This window comes from Ornithorhynchus anatinus, chromosome 7, assembly GCF_004115215.2.
Source record: "Ornithorhynchus anatinus isolate Pmale09 chromosome 7, mOrnAna1.pri.v4, whole genome shotgun sequence".
NCBI classification, from domain to species: domain Eukaryota; kingdom Metazoa; phylum Chordata; class Mammalia; order Monotremata; family Ornithorhynchidae; genus Ornithorhynchus; species Ornithorhynchus anatinus.
The window spans coordinates 76,587,124-76,604,013 of NC_041734.1; the positions used below are offsets into that span (position 1 = coordinate 76,587,124).

Sequence of the window (16,890 nt, forward strand, 5' to 3'; positions counted from 1 at the left end):
CCCCGTCCTTCAAAGCCTTATTGAAGGCACATTATTATTATCTCCTCCTTCCCTAAGCCCTCTTTTCCTTTTCTTCCACTCCTTCTGTGTTTCCCTGACTTGCTCCCTTTACTTATCCCCGCTCCCAGCCCCACAGCACTTATGTCCAGATCTGTAATATTTCTATTAATGTCTGTCTTCCCATCTAGACTGTACGCTCGTTGTGGGCAAGGACTATACCTGTTCTACTGTACTCTCCCAAGTGCTTAGTACAGTGCTCGGCACATAGGAAGCGCTCAATGAATACAAGTGACTGACTGAAAACACAACAGAGAAGAAATAATTTGGACTAAAAGTTTTCAAATTGCCGACGCCTCCTCGACTGATTTTAAAATCACCACGCCCACCCCTCATATTTGATCCAGGAATCACTGCCTCAATAGAACGTCTTCAAGCTCTCACTGCCGCCAGCTGGTAGAGCGGCAGAATTTTTTCCACAAAGCAACCTGCGCTTTGACTGCAGGTGCCCCTCTACAACAGACATGACAGATGCACCAAGACTCTCCTCGTTCTACTTGTCTTTGGTAATCAAGAAAGTGAAAATCTCAATTCACTGACCACCTTTCACTGCCTTGCCTGTTTCTTAGCAATCAACAGGCTAACTGCTTTCTGAAGACTTTGAAGTGCCGAGTTGGGAAGGTTAAGCCCTGACAAGTGGCATGGCTTAGTGGCAAGAGGCCGGGCTTGTCAGAGGTCATGGGTTCGAATCCCAGCTCTGCGGTCTGTCAGCTGTGTGACTTTAGGCGTCACTTAACTTCTCTGAGCCTCAGTTACCTCATCTGTAAAATGGGGATGAAGACTCTGAGCCCTACATGGGACGAACTGATTACCTTGTATCTACCCCAGTGCTAAGAACAGTGCTTGGCACATAGTAAGCACTTAAATGCCAACATTATTATTATTATTATTATTATTACTAGCAAATTCTCTAGTTCCAAGCAACTGGTGGGGCTCAACTGTGAAGTCAGAATTCTAGACATCCTGGCACTTGGGGGAATATGTCACGATAAAATGAACACTGAGATGACCATGTGATTCACAGCAAGGATGTTCCTTTGGAGAGAGAAAATAAAAAGTCGCCACCTTACCCTATCAACACCGTCTTTCTCCCGGCAAGGAAAAGACAACGCCTTTGGTTTCACCAATCATATTTATTCCACAGATGATACAAAAACATCTTCTCAATATTGCAGCTTCTAAAGGGACTAATCGGATTAGCGGACTAGGCAAGACTTAGATTCTCCCAAGAAATCTAGCCCGGGAACAATTTTTTGATTTATGTTTACGTGGAAAACAAGTGCTTTTTTTAAAAACAATTCTCAGGAAGGCTCTGAGCAGACACATCTATTCTTGCTAATGGTCTGAAGCTGCATATTTATGAAGCGTGATTGACCACAAGGAGAAATTTGCCCCAAGGTAGGGGAGAAGGGGGAAAGGTGAGGAGAGGAAGATTGCATCTCCAAATGACTAAGTAGGTGAATATGCCCCAGTTGTTGGACGTATGGCCATCTAATTGTGGAAAACATGAAAACCATTTAATACCCCCACAATGAATGGAAAATATTCTCTGAAAAATATTTTTTAAATGTAAAAGAAGAGGGTTAATCCTAGATTAGTGTTTCTTAATCTCACAAATTTGGCTCACTCAATCGGGTGAGCTCCCTAAACACAGGACTCGGAAAGGAACACACATAGTCATTTGAGATGGGACCTGCTCCAAATTCACCGAGGGCCCACGACCTCGGGGCTAAGCAGCCTGTGGCTCAAAGATCTCATGGTGCCCATGAAAGCTTCCACGCGAAAATTAGCCCTTTGGCACCGGGAAGCCACGAATGCAAGCTTGCCTGGAGTCGATGAAGGAGCTCTGAAAAGCGTGAGGGGTTGGTTTGTTTTGGAGGTCAGGAAAGCAGTCAGTCTACCTGAGAATTCTCATCTCCAAAGTGCCAGGAATCAGACAGCTTGGTTTCAAATACGAGCCGGGGCAAACGATACGACGTGAAACACATTTCCGTTGACTTGAAGAGGAGCCAGGTGTACCGCAGCTATGGGGCACCCCACGAGGAGGCAAGGCAGTGGAAGGTGGGTGAGAGAGCAAACTTTTTTCTAAAGAGGTGCTCTACTGGAAATCATCCGTGGGGTGGGTGGGGGAAATGCCCCAGCAAAATCCTATGCCAAGCTCTCTTTTTTGCCACCTCCTTCCCTGCCAAACCTTTTCCCCAGAGCCCCTGACGAGATGCAGGGCTCAAACCGAACGGTTTGAGTTGACCATTCTCTTTAGCCCTGCCCAACTTCTGGCAGAGGGGCTAATGGTGCGGTGAAAGCATCGGGAGAATGAGGAGAAGCCACTCCCTGGACAATCAACCAGGGAACAATCAAGCAAATCTTGGGACAAACGGGGACCAAGATGCCCCTCGTCAGCAGACTGGTGCAGGGAGCTATTCATTTAATTATTTATCAATTCACCACTCTTGTACCTTGTGTTTTGATGTGTCATTGATCTTTTGGTGTTTGTTTTCAAGGAGTGGGACTGGTTCAGATGGGGACCCGATAAATTTATTGCTACTAATCAGTAATTCCCTGATAGAAGTGTCACGGTCTCTACCGGTAAGCATTTTAAGTGCAGAGAAACTACGATTAATCAAATGTTCAAGTGTTCCCTCTGTTCTAAGTGCCTGTGATTGGATTCTGGCCAAAATATACAGATAAATATGAAACTATGGCAGTTTAAGATACTGAAGGAGTTTAGAAACGCCCTTTGACATGATTTCAAATAGCTGTCTCTAATGCCTCCATCCCACCGCTCTGATCTTTGAGTTCTTTTAAACTGTACAAAATGGCTTTGGCAACCACACCCCGGCAGCCAATCCTTTCGCGGCCTCCGCCCAATCCGGGCCTGATTGCTCCGAGACCCCTCGGCAGTTCTTCAACGGGCGAGGAAGACTCTGGTGTGGGCTTCCTTCCAAGGAAAGGCGAATGGCTAGCCAGCGCAAGCTGCAGGTGGCAAGCAGGGTCCAGGCTGTTGTTCGACACCGCTGGCCCACTGCTAGATCAATCAGTCGATCGGTTGGTATTTATCGAGGGCTCACTGTGTGGAGAACACTGGACTAAGCGCTTGGGAGAGTCCGATCTACCAGGCGGGGAGCATTTAAGATAGGGGTGACAGCTGACAGCTGGGTAGTAGGTTCCAAAGCAAGTCAATGACCGACCTAAACAAACCGCCAAGAGAGTTCAAGGGGGAAGGGAGGTGGGAAGGAAAGGGAACCATGCCTAGAGTCTGTGTCGGGGGCAGACAAACCGCACAGCACCGATGGGTGATTCTACTCGGCAGACCGGTGCACAGGAAAGGGTCTTTCTGGTCCCAGGGTTCGACTTGTCCTCAAGTCCTAGAAGCCAAGGGAATAGCCGTTTCTCCCCAGCCCCAACTTCTGAGGTCAAGAAACAATACGCGAGGGACTGATATCGCTCTCTGACTTTGTTTTCCCACGTACGATTCCAACGCGTTTATTTTCCCACTCTTATTCGAGCGGGGAGGCGCGCAGTCGAGAGGCTTAATCACTGCAGAATCTCAACAGTTCCTTTGGTCCCAACAGCTGAGGAAAGCATACACCTACGGAGGGCAACGAGAAACACCGGCCAGGGAAATGATTTTGGAACATCCTACTGTCTGCTACGGATCGGAACACGGAAAATCCAGTTACTATAAAATAGTTATTTTTGTAAAAAAAGAAGAAAACAAAAACAGAAACAAGGAAAGATGGTTCTCGCAGCGTTAGCGATGACATCTGCAAGGCCAGAGTCAGTTAGCTTTCTTTTGAAGAAACCTAATTTGGACCCAAAACGGGGAGTGCGATGATGCTGGTCCTTGATCGGGGGCTGGAGCTCCCCAGGCGGGGGCGACCACTGCTTCAAAATGGGGGGGACGGACGGAACTCGGGCCGCCCCCAAGCTGCCAACCAACACCGCCGGAGCCGCCCACTTCCTCTCAGACGCTCCCCCGGCCGGACGGTCAGTCACGGAGGACCGGCCCATGTCACGGAACGGTTTACGGCGACGTCGGTCCGGTGACGTCGGGAGGCGCAACCCGCCCCGCCCCCGTCTCCTCCCCGAGGCCGCATCCCGAAGACTCCGGGGATCCCGGCGGGGGCCGGGCTGGGTCCGGGCGGCTCCTACTCCTCTGCCTCCTCGATCGGTCCCGGCTGCTCGAGGATACAGGTCTGCGAAATGAGCGTGCTCGTCCCACGGGAGATCCGCTCTTGGTCTGTGTTGGTCGACTGGGAGGCCACGGTGACAGGCTGCAGCAGGGTGGGGCCCACGCCGGGGGGGACAGTCAGGCCGTGGCTCGACCCCTTGAGCGTGAGATCTTGGGTGGGGAGGAGGGGCTTGAGGATGCTGACGAGGCAGAACGCGGAGCCGCTCTTGGGGATAAAATTGACTTTGTTCTTGTCGGGGCAGTAGAAGGCTGGGATTTCGTGAAGTTGCTTCGGCCTGTACACGTAAGACAGAGAGGGCTTTCAAGCTCAACAATGACAATTCAGATGCCATCTATTTTTGAAAATACCCAGAGAAACATTTACTGAACTAAAGGCGATTGCCAAATGTAACCAGGTTAAGAGAGGCTTGGAGCCTACATTCTCTCTCGTGGCTGGAACTCCTGGACCTTTGTAAGGAGAAAATGAAGCCAGTTTAAGCAGAACACAAAAAGACCAGATACGCTACGACGCTTCTAATATCATGCTGAAGTATGAGGTCTTCCACATTCACCTGCGTGACATTAAAGCCTTCGAAACCTTATTGACGGCAAATCTCCTCCAAGAGGCCTGCCCAGACTAAGCCTCCCCTTTCCTCTTTCCCCCCATCACCCTCACTTGCTCCCTTTGTTCTCCTCCCATCCCAGCCCCACAGCACGTACATATATAAGCACATATCTGTCATTTATTTATTTGAATTGAAGTCTGTCTCCCCCTGCCCTGGACTATAAGTGCGCTGGGGGCAGGGAATATGTGCATTTATTGTTATACTGTACTCTCCCAAGCGCCTAGTACGGTGCTCTGCACACAGTAGAAGCTCAATAAATACGACTCGATGAATAAACGAACGAATGAACGAAAGCCAATCCAAGTGCCTGGGCTCCACAGTGGCCTTAGGTGACTCTGCCATAACCCCAGAACTTTTTATTCACGCCTGCATGGTGCGTTTGCTTCTGTCTTGTTTCTTATTTATTTTTTAAATGGTACTCATTAAGCACTTACTGGTACTTATAAAAATAATAATTGTACTACGCTTTAAGTGCTTGCTACAGATCAAGCACTGTGAAAGGGGTGGGGCAGATACAAAATCATCAGGGCTCATGGGGGGTTCGCAGTCTTAGCAGGAGGGAGAACAGGTATCGAATCCTCCGACTGCAGATGAGGGAACCGAAGCACAGAAGTGACGTGACTTGCCCAAGGTCACACAGCAGTTAAGAGAAGCAGCGTGGCTCAGAGGAAAGAACATGGGCTTAGGACTGGGAGGTTGTGGGTTCTAATCCCGGCTCTGCCACTTGTCAGCTGTGTGACCTTGGACAAGTCACTTCACTTCTCGGTGCCTCAGTGACCTCATCTGTAAAATGGGGATGAAGACTGTGAGCCTCATGTGGGACAACCTGATGACCCTGTATCTACCCCAGCGCTTAGAACAATGCTCGGCACATAGTAAGCGTTTAACAAATACCAACATTATTATTAACTGGGATCAGAACCCAGGCCAGGCACTGTACTAAGTATTGGAGTAGACATAGGACAATCGGATTGGACGTAGTCCCTGCTCCACTTGGGGCTCAGTCTAACGTGGATCATTTTTCTACAAAAACATTCAGTTCACGTCTCCCCATTCCTCAAGAACCTCCAGTGGTTGTCCGGGGGAAGCAGCGTTGCTAAGTGGAAAGAGCCCGGGCTTGGGAGTCAGAGGTCATGGGTTCGAATCCCGGCTCTGCCACTTGTTAGCTGTGTGACTGGGCAAGTCACTTCACTTCTCTGTGCCTCAGTTACCTCATCTGTAAAATGGGGATTAAGACTGTGAGCCTCACGTGGGACAACCTGATTACCCTGTATCTACCCCAGCACTTAGAACAGTGCTCTGCACATAGTAAGCACTTAACAAATACCAACATTATTATTATTATCACTACCCACCTTCTCATCAAACAGAAACTCCTACACTGGCTTTAAAGCATTCTATCACCTTGCTCCCTCCTACCTCACCTCGCTGCTCTCCTACTAACCCAGCCCGCACACTTCGCTCTTCTAACACCAACCTACTCACTGTGAATTGAACTCGTCTATCTCGAGCTCTGGCCTCTCGCCCACACCCTGCCTCTTGCTGGAATACCCTCCCTCTTCATATCTGACAGACAATTACTCTCCCCACCTTCAAAGCCTTTTTGAAGGCATATCTCCTCTAAAGAGGCCTTCCCTGACTAAACCCTCATTTCATCTTTTCCCACTCCCTTCTCCCTCACCCTGATTTAATCCCTTGACTCACCCCTCCCCCTCAGCCCCACAGCACTTACGTACAGACCCATAATTTATTTATATATATATATATTAATGCCCGTCTCCCCCTCTGGACTGGGAACTCATCGTGGGCAGGGAGTACGTCTGCCAACTCTTTTATACTACACTCTCCCAGGGGCTTAGCACTCTGCTCTGCCCACGCTAAGCACTCAATAAATATGGTTGCTTGAGCGACTGACTGGAAGGAGGCTTTAACCTCCATTTTACAGATAAGGGAATGGAGGCACGGAGAAGTTAAGTGACTTGCCCGAGATCACACAGCAGCGAATGGTAAGAGTCGGGCTTTGAACTCAAGTCCTCTAACTCCCAGGCCTGTGCCCCTTCCGCTAGGCCGGGCTGTTGGAATCCCAGTCTTTCTCTTCCGTAGAACTGGGTTCACTTTACAGATTTAGGCATTCCTTTCCGCTCACCTCCAGATTGCCATTTTAGGCCTCTGAAATTCAAACGGCCCTTCTGCGGTCCGAATGAGCTGCTCCCTCTGAGCCTGGGGGCCCTTGTCAGTCTTCCTTCCCCTTAGCTCACTTCAACCTCATTCACCTTGCCCTGGGTAAAGGGAGGGGTGCCACACTCTTTCACGCAGAGCTCAACGCTCGTCACGGCCCACTGCCAATCCATTTGTGGACCGTTAGAGGCTTTCTGGACAGCGTGATCTCATGCCAGGAGATAAACTCAGTGATGCTGAACCAAAATTCATCTAGAACCCCTTGCGAAAGGTCTGAAATACAACTTTTAAAAATACCATCTACCATTCATCCATCCTGATGGAAGGAAGATGCGGGGACGAACAATGGGGGCAGGATTCAAAGAGCCGCAAGGCCAGAGTACCTCCATTTTGGATCTACTCAGCCCTGACTGGAAAGTCTCAGGTCTTGTCAGAGACCCGGCTGGTCGGGAGGGACGGGGGCGGGGGGACAGTATCCTCCCCATCCCGTGGCTAGGTCCCCTGGGGAATCCAAGGTTTCTGGCTCTCTGAGGGAGGCGGCCCTTGATATAATCCAAATAATTCCCAGAAGGAAGGTGGTGCACAGCAAACCCTCTTCCTTTTCTAATTTGAAATCAGAACCATAATATTAAGTTCTTGGCTGCCGTTTAAGTGGCTACGAATTGGTGCCTCCAAAAAAACCCAAACCCCTCAAATCCAGCTTTCCGGAAATCTTCCTTGTGAATGCAAAACACCATGGAAATACAGTTCTTATTGCATTTAGGCTGCTTTAGCAGTTTGATCGTGTGGTGTTTAATTAAGAAGCAGTGTGGTTTCATGGATAGAACACGGGCCTGGGAGTCAGAAGGATCTGGCTTCTAATCCCGGCTCTGCCACATCTCTGCTGAGTGACCTTCGGCAAGTTACTTCACTTCTCTGGGCCTCAGTTACCTCATCTGTGAAAAATGGGGATAAGAGTGTGAGCCCCATATGGGACAGGGACTGTGTCCAACCTGATTAACATGTCTTCCCCAGAGCTTAGAACAATGCTTGGCATATAGTAAGTGCTTAACAAGTACCACGATAATTATTATTAATGATGATGATGGTATTTGTTAATCGATAGTATTATCGAGCACTTACTGTATGCAGAGCACTGTACAAAAATGCTTGGGAGAGAACAGTAAAATGGAGTCGGTAAACCCGTTCCCTTTTCATAACGAGTTTACAGTGCTTATCATGTGCCAAGCACTGTTCTATGCACTGAGGGGGAGATACAAAATAATCAGGTGGGACATATTTAACAAGATGGCATCTCCCATGGGGAAATTTATCCATGCTTCGGGTGTGGTGTGGTCTACAGCCAACTGCAGGAAGGTAAAGTTAGCGGTTTTACACTGGCCACCAGATAGTTTTGTACTGTACCAGAACGGGACACACACCTTTCCAATTCCATCCTGGAGAGCTTTACTAATGCTCCAAAGCACTTTCCCCAGGGCTGGGGCTGTAACGCTCTAGCTCACTATTCTCCCTTCCTCAAAACGGAACCATTTTTCAGATAAAATCCAAGTTTGTTTTTTGTTTTTTTTTTAATTTCCTTAGAGATTTCTGCTCTAATATGTTCTGGCTCCCTCTAATGAGAGACAGTGCCTGAAAAATACAACTGAATTAAGATTCTATCCCCTGACAAGAAAGGAAATAACAATCAAGGCACGTTAGCGAGCTCAGGAGAAATAGATGGTAGGGAGCAGCAGGGCCTAGTGGAAAAAGCCCAGGCCTGGGAGTCAGAGGATCTGGTTCTAATCCCAGCCCTGCCACTTGTCTGCTGTGTGACCTTGGGCAAGTCACTTGACTGAGCCTCAGTTACCTCATCTGTAAAAGGGGGATGAAATATCACTGTTCCTTCCTCCTCCCCCCAACACTCCCTTACACTCTGAGCCCCAGGTGGGACAGAGACAGTGTCCCATCCGCTTACAGCCCATGTACCCCAGTGCTTAGTACGGTGTTGGGCACCCAGTAAGCACTTAAATGCTATAATTAAGAAAATCAGCCGATCGCAGCGCCCTTCCCGCCTCCCCAAGAATATTATCAGGGTAAATGAACGATACTCACGAACATTCCTCAAATACTTTCACCCTTTCACAGCCCTCTGGAGGTTCCCGTTTGAACATATAGCTGTTATTAGGTTTTGGTGACGTGGCATATTTGGGCACGGGAGAGTTGTTCCCATTGTCTGTAAGGAAAACACACGAGATTACCTCACAAGGTAGCCCGACAACCTAATACGCAAAATAACGAGACGGTTTTCGGCAACAGGCATCTCCAAAACAATCTTTGGGTTTCACTCCATCAACATAGGAAACAACGGTTCCTCCCCAGGACGTTATCCTCCGAGATCCCTTTTCGCTGTCAAATTCCTATTTGCTTGAGGGCTGAATTCCTTCCTGTGAAAAAACCCAAGAGGAGGCAGCTGGCAGGGAGCTAAGAGCGCGGTCCGGCAGGGTGACGGTGGGCTGAGCCTCGTTGGGCGAGCATACCCGGCTCCCTCGACACTCCTGACACTGTTCCATGATGGCGACGGGAGCCGATGGCATACAGAGTGGAAACTGCCTTCCCCTTCCCTCCCTCTGTCCCAAGCCCAACCCATATCACTGTTGTCCTAAGAACACCTCTGGCTTCCTTTTCCTCCACAGCTTGCTCGCTCCTTCCTTTCGGATCCTCCCGTTTCCTTCACCTCCCCCCACCCAATTTCTCACCCTCACCTCCCCGTCTCCCCCTGGGCTCCCTGTCTCTGGATGAAGAAATCCCACCCTCTCCATCCTCCCCACCACCTCCAGGCACACACCCTGCTCTCATAATATCCCAGCTTTCCTCCTGTCTCTCCCCACTCCAGTCTATTCTTCATTCCGCTGCCTGGATCATCTTCCTGCAGAAACGCTCTGGGCCTGTCCCTCCCCTCCTCAAAAACCTCCAGGTGTTGGATGAAACAAAACTTCTGACTCTGGGCTTCAAGGCTGTCCATCCCCTTGCCCCCTCCTCCTTCACCTCCCTTCTCTCTTTCTCCTGCCCGCTCCGCTCCTCTGCCGCTCACCTCCTCACTGTCCCTCGTTCACACCTATCCCGCTGACCTCTGGCCCACGTCCTACCGCTGTCCCGGAATGCCCTCCTTCCTCACCTCCGCCAAACTCACTTTCTTCCCCTCTTCAAAGCCCTACTGAGAGCTCACCTCCTCCAAGAGGCCTTCCCAGACTGAGCTTCCCCTTTTTTCCCTCTGCTCCCACTCTGCTCTCTGCTCCCTTCCCCCCTTCACCTCCCCTCAATTAAGCCCCCTTTTCCTCTGCTCCTCCCCCTCTCCCTTCCCCTCCCCTCTGTGCTCATTTGCATATATTTTTATTACCTTATTTATTTTGTTAATGAGGTGTACATCCCCTTGACATTATTTATCGTGATGATGTTGTCTTGTTTTTGTCCATCTGTCTCCCCCAATTAGACTGTAAACGTGTCATTGGGCAGGGATTGTCTCTGTTGCCGAATTGTTCATTCCAAGTGCTTAGTACAGTGCTCTGCACATAGTAAGCACTCAATAAATACTATTGAATGAATGAATGAACCTCTGCCCCCAAGAAGATGGCAATGGGCTTTGACCTCTTCCCTGTCTGGAACAGTTTTGGGCTTCACTACAATTCTAGGGTGACTATCACAATAAAATATTGATTTGTCTCGCCTATTTCCAGATAAATCTGCAGCGGAAGACCTAGAGACCGAGGACGTCTCTTACAGATTCAGTCGTGGACTGCAAATGAATGACGAAATGCTGGCTGATCCAATCTATTTTAACCCACCACAGTTCAGATTCTGTACTCCTGGCGGGCGTTGCATAGTGTTAAAATATACCACTGTACATTCAATTAGGAAATAATTTACAACATTAAGTACATTCAAATTTCAGTTTCTGTGAAGAAAATGGGAATCGACAATGAAGTCATTAGCATACCGTCAGCCTTGCCAAATCAAATTTGTCGAACACATTTCTCCGTACTAATTTGGTTAGCCTTGAAACTCCATTTCCTCCGTAAGCAGTCAAAGCAGTGCATAAAATTCTAAATTGTTCACAATGCCAAGACCCACAGTCTAGAAATACTTGACACTTTACTTCGCTCTGGGCTCTGAGCTATGACAACTTCCACATGGCGAGATGAAGCTAGTTTATAGTAATCACCATGTGACTGATGCTGGTGGCCTAAATTGATGACCCCCAAGAGTTCCAGAAGTTTGGGGGCCCTAAGTCTTTGTTATTAAGTTTAGTCTTCCTTGAGCAGATAATTCTGTTGCCGATTTGTACATTCCAAGCGCTTAGTTCAGTGCTCTGCACATAGTAAGCGCTCAATAAAAATGAATGAATGAATTCTGGAAAGGTTGAGAGACCAAGTGGTAGCATAGAAAATAGTAACAGATGCTGCCAGTGGTAAATTTTTGGTGCCCGCATGGTGGAAGCCTTACTGAAGGCGCTTAGGACAGTGCTTTGCACATAGTAAGTGCTCAGTAAATACAACTGAATTGAATTGCACATCACCTCCAAGGGGCTGTCCCCTGCCTCGGCCCTCCTTTTCTCCCACTCCCTCCTGTGTCACCCTGATTTGCTCCCATTATTCATCATCCCCTCAGACCCACAGCACTTATGTATATATCCGTGATTCACTTATTTATATTGACGTCTGTCTCCCGCTCTAGACTGTAAGCCCGTTGTGGGCAGGGAACGTGATTACCAACAGTCGTAATGGCCAGGCACTTAGTACCGTGCTCTGCACACAGTAAGTGCTCAATAAATACCACTGATTGATTGATTGATTTGGAGACATGTAGGTCTTTTCAGCCTCACCTGCACACATATACAGGAAGTCACGGGCAGATGGGGGGATGAGGGGGCTCTGAATAGATGTCAGGAGTCGGGGGGGCTCATGCAGATACTGCATTAAGCCTTCAAACCAAACCCCACCCCAGACATTTGGAAAAAAGGAGCCTAGCATTCCTCTGCAAAACCCAGCGGCCCATGCGGCTTGCCGATTCATTTATTCATTCATTCAGTAGTATTTATTGAGCGCTTACTATGTGCACAGCACTGTACTAAGCGGTTGGAATGTACAATTCGGCAACAGATAGAGACAATCCCTGCCCACTAACGGGCTCACAGTCTAATCGGGGGAGACAGACGGACAAAATCAAGACAACTTAATCATGATACTTTGGCCTTTGGTCCCGGGTCCTGCCTGGGGAGATGAACAAATCCCCGATGACGGTTGACAGCCTCTCAGCTCCAGGACAGAACTCTCACACCACACACTTTCTGCCTCGACGTGGGGAAGTTGCAAATGGAGGTGGAAGGGATGAAGGAACGGAAGATTTCTTGCATTCCCTCAAACGCTCCTGGCACAAGTACCGCTTTCCCTTGAGAGAAGCCAGCACAAGCCCCGCCGGGAAAACCTGGGCAAACCAACCACAGTAGCTTCCCTCTTCTATTACTCTCATTTCCATCCCCCGCCAGTGGGAGAACAGGACACACAGAGGCCCTTGGAGAAAGGGAAAATCTCCCCGCCCTTGGGTGGACAGAAGAGGTGCAGATCGGTGATTTTATTGAGTTGTATTTACATCTACCTCCCCCCATCTAGACTGTAAGCTCACTGTGGGCAGGGAATGTGTCTGTTTATTGTTGTAGTACACTCCCCCAAGCGCTTAGTACAGTGCTCTGCACACAGTAAGCCCTCAATAAATACGACGGGATGAATGAATGACCCAAGCTCCCAGAAAAATGACCCCCACCGGCCGCCTCAAGGTCAGAGGGCCTGTGCCGGAGCTGCAGTGCCCACAGGCTTGGCCAGCGGCCACCCGCCCCACTGACACACACGAACACACGCACAGCCTCTGCGAAAAGTGGCCGGACACTCGCTTTCCACAGATAATTCTGCGGGCGGGAGTGGGACGCGAGTGAGTTCTTTCTGTGGAGTGCTGACACTGAGCAGAGCCCTGAAACCGGCACCTGATGGCCCCTCCACACACACACCACACTTGCCGCCATCGGGGGGGACGCAATATCGCTTCGCGGCAGAGACCGCCAGGTTCTCTGCAAAGAAAGCATGGAGTAGCCCAAGCTTCCCTTCAACACCCTGCATGGGAAAAGTAAGCCCCTATGCCACCTGCTACAAAACGAGTGAGGCGCGCACGCCCACACCACCACACACGACGACACACCCGCACCCACGAAGAATCCCCAAACCAGCCGTGGGGCCAGCGGAGCGGCTGGGTCGGGCGGAGCGCTCGCTACCTTGATCTCTGGGATCAACAAGAAGGTCATCAGCAGAGCAAGGGCTCTCTTCACTACCTTCATTTGAGATGGCCAGGAAGGAGGTGGGGGAGGCGGACTGGGATCGGCTGCTGTTGTTGCTGCCCCTGTCGGCTCCGCCGGGCGTCTGGGTGTCGATGCTGCGGGTGCTGCTGCTGCGCTGCGCCACGGGGGGAGGGGCCCGGTGGCCGTCCGGGATATCTTGGGGCTGGAGGAAACAAAATCCGATTTCATGCTTCGTCGGCGACTTCAATGGGCCCCTGCAGCCGGGCTCCCGCGGGTGCCCCCGAGAAAAGCAAGTACTTTTTCCCCGGTTCTTAAGCCAAGGCCTTGTCCCACTTGAGAGGAGCAGCGTGGAACGAGTATGGGCCTGAAAGTCAGAGGACCTGGGTTCTAATCCCTACCTTCCCTCTGGACTGCTGTAGAGATCTAGGTAAGTCCCTTAATTTCTCTGTGCTTCCTCACCTGGCAATTTTTATATACCCTAGAGCTTAAAACAGTGCTTGTCTCACAGTAAGTGCTTAACAAATAGTATAATTATTATTATTTTTTTTACCAATTCCCCTCGGCCACCAAACAGATGTCTAAATAAAAGAAAAAGCTTGAGCGACATTTCGATTACATCCTCACACCCTGGTAATACACAAAGTAAGGGCTTTCTGGATGGGGGGGTGATGGAAAACAAAGCTTTGGCTGGAAATGGGTCCTGTGATCAATCGATTAATCAACACTATTTATTGAGCACTTAGTGTGTGAAGAGCACTCAGGAAAGTACAATACGATAAAGTCGGTAGACACAGTTCCTGCCCATAAGAAGCTTACAGTCTACATGGGCTCAACAAGCTCAACTTTTAGCCAACTTATAAGGGAAGAAATTACAGACTCTTGGATAGGAGACTAAGAATTCAATTATTTCTGCCCCAAGACCTTGACCCACCCATCATCTTTCATTAACCCTGTGTGGGCCTAAATTTTTCTCATGAGTGAAAAACAAGTGAAAGGGATAAATAATTCTCATTCTTTGGTATGCTGCTTTTTCTTTCCAAAATCTTCAGTGGGTTTTGGAAAAAAACAACCCTAATGATAATCAAGAACAGGGGAAACTACATCATGAGACTACTCAATAGGTAATTTAGAAATCCCCTTCATTGGGAAGACAAGATTTTGATGTTAGACGGTACTCACAATAAGCTGCTCTTCCTTTTCTCCGGTTTCTTTAATTATGATTTCAATCTCCTGGTTGAGCCCTTCCACGCTATTCCGAAACCGTGCTCCTGTTGATTTGGTGATGGGAATCACTGGGATGAGTACGCTCTTTGGAATTGGAGCCTGGAAAACCCAAATGGAGGGAGAAGTGAGGGTTAAGCATTATGGTAAATTGGCTGGCTGGAAAGTTGCAGCAAGAGAAATTCACAATCTGCTGAGAAAGGGGACCAACCTATAAATCTGTTCCCAAAACAACACATATTAAATCTCTTGGCACTTTTTCCACTATGATGAGAAACAGCGTGGCTCAGTGGAAAGAGCACAGGCTTTGGAGTCAGAGGTCATGGGTTCGAATCCTGGCTCTGCCACTTGTCAGCTGTGTGACTGTGAGCAAGTCACTTAACTTCTCTCTGCCTCAATTACCTCATCTGTAAAATGGGGATTAAGACTGTGAGCCCCACGTGGGACAACCTGATTCCCCTGTGTCTACCCCAGCGCTTAGAACAGTGCTCTGCACATAGTAAGCGCTTAACAAATACCAACATTATTATGACACAGAACAGAGTTTTGGACACAACTCCCGACACAGGTGGTGGGTTTTCAAAAGTTTGTAAGAAGAGGAAAAAATGCAAAGGAAAACCGTTTTAGAAGGCATCCTTTCCCTATGTCTGCAGAGTTCGGATTAGATCCGGCTCTCTCGGAATGCAACTTTAATACCTTTTACTACGACAAGTTTTTGCCGCGTCAGAAAGCAAACCGAAACATTTGATTTGGTAAGCGAGAGGGAAAATGTTCCAGTGGAAGAAACACTACCTAACAGAAATACTGCAAGAAGAAGGCTTTTTGTTTTTCGTGGTCTGGTAATTTTCATTTATAATCTCACTGTGAACACAGCCCAACTCAAACCAAATTTATAACTCTCCCATCTCTGTCCCACCTTCACATCTTTCCCACCCTCCAACCAGAACAACCTTCTCTTCACTCTGCTCCAAAATACCACATCTCTCCCCTCCTGTAAAGCCCCCAGGGTGAGTCACTTCACTTTCCTGTGCCTCAGTTCCCTCATCTGGGAAATAGGGATTAAGATGGCGAGCCCACGTGGGATAGAACTGTGCTCAACCTGGCTAGCTACTAAACAGTGCTTAGTCCAGTGTCTGGCACATAGTAAGTGCTTAACAAGTACCAAAAAGTCCAAGCCCTGGTTTCCAGGTCATGGCTGCCCCCCAAGCCGACTGTCTGTTCTCACTCTGCTTCGTGGCTAGCATGCCACTGAGGGACGGAAGGCAGTTAATGCTCGTGATCGCCGATGGGTCATTTTTAGGGTGGGCAGTACTCTGAGAAACTGTGTATTTCCAGGTATTTGACTTCTGCAAATGGGCTGGCCGTCCCCTTTAGGTTGTGATGACCCCAACTTGGATTCTCCACAAAAATCCAACTAATCTGATGCTGAACCAAAATCCGACACAAGTAGGGGGCGCGGAATACTGGCCATCTGGTCACTGAAGAAGCGACTCTGCCATCTGGCAGCAGCCCCGGGGGCTGAGCGGCCCGCCCCATTGGGAATGCTCATCTTGAATGGGGAGGGGGACTACCCATCCATCAGTGGGATTTATTCAGTGTTTACCATGTGCAGAGCACTGTACTGAGCACTTAGGAGAGCCCAAAACAACAGAGTGGGCAGACACGTTCCATGCCGGAATTAGAACCCAGGTCCTTCTGACTTCCAGGCCCAGGCTCTATCCACTAGGCCACACTGCTTCTCTAAACATCTTTTAACAGAGCATGTGGGCTCCTGCTGACTATCCCAATCAAGAATTAAGAGGCTCCCCGTTCGATCCAGACCAGAAGGATCTTGCGCACATGTACTTTCTACTATTTTAACTGAGGCTCTACAAAGCACAGGCCTCCTATCAGCATGTCAAAGTGCGGTCCTAGTTCCAGTTCCTGAGGAAGTTTTCACTATAGTCGCCCAGGAGAAATGGCAGCAAGTAGTCGAGGCTGGAAATTTTCTGTTTTGAGCATGCCAGCGGTGGTCTGTTCAATAATAATAATAATAATTGTGGCACTTGTTAAGCACTTATTATGTACCAGGCATTGTATTCATTCATTCCATAGTATTTATTGAGCGCTATGTGCAAAGCACTGTACTAAGCGCTTGGAATGTGCAATTCGGCAACAGATAGAGACAATCCCTGCCCATTGACGGGCTTACAGTCTAATCGGGGGAGAGAGACAAAAACAATAGCAATAAATAGAATCAAAGGGATGTACATCTCATTAACAAAATAAATAGGGTAATAAAAATATATACAAATACTAAGAGCTGGGTTAGATAC

General features: G+C 48.8%; 1 protein-coding gene across 1 annotated transcript in view; it reads right to left on the minus strand.

The window, feature by feature from the left end:
• Positions 1–1,170: 1,170 nt before the first annotated feature.
• Positions 1,171–16,890, minus strand: part of FAM117B (family with sequence similarity 117 member B) — a 75,260-nt gene continuing 59,540 nt past the window's right edge. The window contains exons 6-9 of the mRNA XM_029069679.2: positions 14,534–14,677; positions 13,331–13,556; positions 9,124–9,244; positions 1,171–4,524 (exon numbers count right to left, since the gene is read on the minus strand). Coding sequence (XP_028925512.1) covers positions 4,206–4,524; positions 9,124–9,244; positions 13,331–13,556; positions 14,534–14,677 — 810 coding nt within the window. The 3' untranslated portion in view covers positions 1,171–4,205. The remainder of the gene's footprint in view (positions 4,525–9,123; positions 9,245–13,330; positions 13,557–14,533; positions 14,678–16,890) is intronic.